At 41.8% G+C, this 3,422-nt stretch overlaps 1 protein-coding gene across 1 annotated transcript in view; it reads right to left on the bottom strand.

Annotated features, from left to right (window-relative positions):
• PKD1L3 (polycystin 1 like 3, transient receptor potential channel interacting) overlaps window positions 1–3,422 on the bottom strand; it is a 90,418-nt gene that overhangs the window by 46,869 nt on the left and 40,127 nt on the right. Inside the window, 1 exon segment of the mRNA XM_037742255.1 lies at window positions 2,840–2,986. Coding sequence (XP_037598183.1) covers window positions 2,840–2,986 — 147 coding nt within the window.

The following is a 3,422-nucleotide window of genomic DNA, read 5'->3' as shown; positions in this document are numbered from 1 at the left end:
CGCCATTGCACTCCAGCCTGGGTAACATGAGTGAAAGTCCGTCTCAAAAAAAAAAAATAAATAAATAAAATAAAATAAAATCTTCAAAGTGTTAAGGGAAGGACAGCAAAAAATTTCTATCCAGCTAAATAGCTAAACTAAGAGTTGAGAGTAAAGATGCACACACACACCTCTCATTAGAACTATTAAAAGAGCTACTTCAACAATAAGAAAAAGCCCAGAGTGATGGTGTCATACCTCTATTGGAAACACAGAAATTAAACGATAAAAAATCACATTTCAACAACAAAAATGAATATATTTGAATTAATATACCTATATACGTTTTAAAAATACTAGAACTAGTTGGATGCAAAGGTGTATGCCTGCAATCCTAGCTATGCAAGAAGCTGAGGTGGGAGGACTGCTTGAGCCCAGGGGTTTAAGACCAGCTTGAGCAACACAGTGAGACCGTATTTCAGAAATCAAAACAAAACAAACCCAGAACTGTAACAGGCATACAGAAGAGAAACTGTATTCACTACGTCTTAAGTTTTCATAAAGGAGAGAAAACTACCAGTTTTATTCCTAGATATAAGCAACACACAATTTAAAATATGTATTTTTTGATTGCTTTTGTTTTGGAGATAGGGTCTCATTCTGTATTTTTTTCCCACTTCCTGCTTGATGAACATCCATGTTTTTTAGTTTCAAAGGCTTTTTTCAAGTCTTTGCTCCTTTGCATAGGCTGGAGTGCAGTGATATGATCTTGGCTCACTGCAGCCTCCACCACCCAGGTTCAAGTGATTTTCCTGCCTCAGCCTCCCCAGTAGCTGGAACTACAGGAGAACACCACAGCACCAGGCTAATTTGTGTCATTTTGATACAGAGGGGCTTTCACCATGTTGGCCAGGGTGGTCTCTAACTCCTGACCTCAGGTGATCCACCCATCTTAGCCTCCCAAAGGGCTGGGCTTACAGCTATAAGCCACCGTACCTGGCCCTTCTCCTTAAATCTTATTTCCAAAGTTAGTATATAAAAGGCCAAAGCCCCACTTAATTCTGTTGAACTGCCTATTCTGGAAGGAGACAGCCACCCTGTGAAAAATGACACTCTTCTGAGGCTGCTGCAGGCGCCATGCATAGGTGCTTTGTGGACAGCCACAGATGAGCCCTCTGTTGACAGCCAGCGCCACCTGCTGACCTTGTGAGCAAACCATTTTTGGAAATCTAGCAGATAAGCCTGCAGATGAGTAGAGACCCAGTCGGGAAGAACGAGCCCAAGGGAAAACTTCCCCGCCATGGCTTCACTCAATTTCTGACCCACAAAACCAGGAGACAAGTAAAATGGTTGTTTCAATCCACTGAGTTTGGGGAGTAATTTGTTACAAATCAATTGTAATTAGAGCAGATCTTGATAAAGAAACACACATTTCTTGCTGTTCTGGATATCCTCACTACTCAATCACACAGATCCCCATCTGTGTGATGGGAGCCAAATCCCAGAATAAACAGCTTCATGTTTTTTGCCTTTAGGCATTTTAACGTAAGGACACGGTGTTTGGTTGGTTTTGTTGTTTTGAGACAGGGTCTCTCTCTGTTTGCTGAGGCTGGAGCACAGTGGCTTGATCTCGGCTCACTGCGATTTCCACTTACCCAGTTCAAGCCATCCTTCTGACTCAGCCTCCCAAGTAGCTTGGACTACAGGCGCACGCCACCATGTCTGGCTAATTTTTGTACTTTTGGAGGAGATGGGGTTTTGCTATGTTGGCCAGGCTGGTCTCAAACTCCTGGCCTCAAGTGATTCATCTGCCTCAGCCTCCCAAAATGCTGGGATTACAGGTGTGAACCACCATGCCTGGCGGGGACATGGTGTTTGGGCCTCTTGCAATCATCTTGTTCCCATAAGGAAAAAGCCAACAGCCCTAATATTGAACCAGAAAATTGAAGGGAAGAAGAGTATCAGGTAGCAGAGGTATATCCTCCTAGCCATATTCTCATCTTTAGCATTCAGGAGATGCAAAAAGATACATGGATACCTAGAAAGATACAGAAGTAGATACACACATTATACTGTTCTCCTGGTCTGTGAATTTACCAGTATACAACATTGCTTTAATTATTTTGGTTTACCAGCATCTTTGTATTTTTTGAGACGGGGTTTTCCTCTGTTGCCCAGGCTGGAGTGCAGTGGCACAATCTTGTCTCACTGCAATTTCTGCCTCCCAGATTCAAGTGAGTCTCATGCCTCAGCCTCCCGAGTAGCTGGGATTACAGGCGTGCACCACCATGCCTGGCTAATTTTTTTAATTTTTAGTAGACACAGGATCTTACGATGTTGGATAGGATAGTCTTGAACTCCTGACCTCAAGTGATTCACCTGCCTCGGTCTCCCAACGTGCTGGGATTGCAGGTGTGAGCCATGGTGCCTGGCCAGATTACTAGTATCTCTGAAAATCAGTTGAAGGCTACAGCTCTCTCACACTTTCCTCTATGTTTATGTTTTGTCCTCGTATTTTCATCATGGAAGTAGTTGTATCCTTTTTATATTCCATTGAGCGATTGTTTTATTCCTAGATATTTTAGCAAATTATTTATAAATGATTCTCTAGGTAAACAGCTTCAGAAAATAATGGCAACATTTTTAAGTTTTATACTTGTCATGCTTCTGATTTTTAAGATAATGGTTACACCACTTACAACCAAAACAGTAATGCTAATGTATGCTTGAAATAATATATTAATAAAATAATTTGCATTAAAAACAATTCAATTAATAGTGAACAATTCAATTAATAGTAAACAATTCAATTAATAGTGAACATCAACATTCACTGTTAATAGCAATTTTCCAACAGTACCTAAAGGAAAGGAGCTCTCTCTTTGAAACTGGTATGAAGACCCGGTCAAGCTCACAGTCTCCGAGGTCCACAGCCAGCCAGCAATTGCACAGGAAATGCCATTTCCTCTTAACTGCCATGTCACAGACAATTACCTGGGTGACATACCTATAGTAAAATGAAGAGAGTCATGTTAGGGAGGTGGGCTCGAATCAGTTGTTTGTAGTAAGACGTAATATCGCACCATTAGTAACTATCCAAATAAACAAACTGTTACATTGCAAGGCAAGAACTAAGGAAAGAAAGGAGAGTAGAGGCCAGACATGGTGGTGTGCGTCTATAACCCCAGCACCTTGGGAAGCTGAGGCAGGTGAATTGCTTGAGCTCAGCAGTGTGAGCCCAGCTTGGGCAACATTGCAAAATCCCATCTCTAAAAAATTAGCTGGGCATGGTGGTGTTCGCCTGTAGTCCTAAACTACTTGGGATGCTAAGGTGGAAGGATTATTTGAGCCCAGGAGGTCAAGGCTGCAGTGAGTTGAAATTGCAACACTGCATTCCAGCTTGAGTGACAGTGAGAACCCCACTCAAAAAAAAAAAAAAAAAA

Source organism: Cebus imitator, unplaced genomic scaffold (genome assembly GCF_001604975.1).
Source record: "Cebus imitator isolate Cc_AM_T3 unplaced genomic scaffold, Cebus_imitator-1.0 Scaffold118, whole genome shotgun sequence".
Lineage (NCBI taxonomy): Eukaryota > Metazoa > Chordata > Mammalia > Primates > Cebidae > Cebus > Cebus imitator.
Note: the sequence above shows the minus strand (reverse complement) of the source record. Positions and strands in the feature narration are given on the sequence as shown.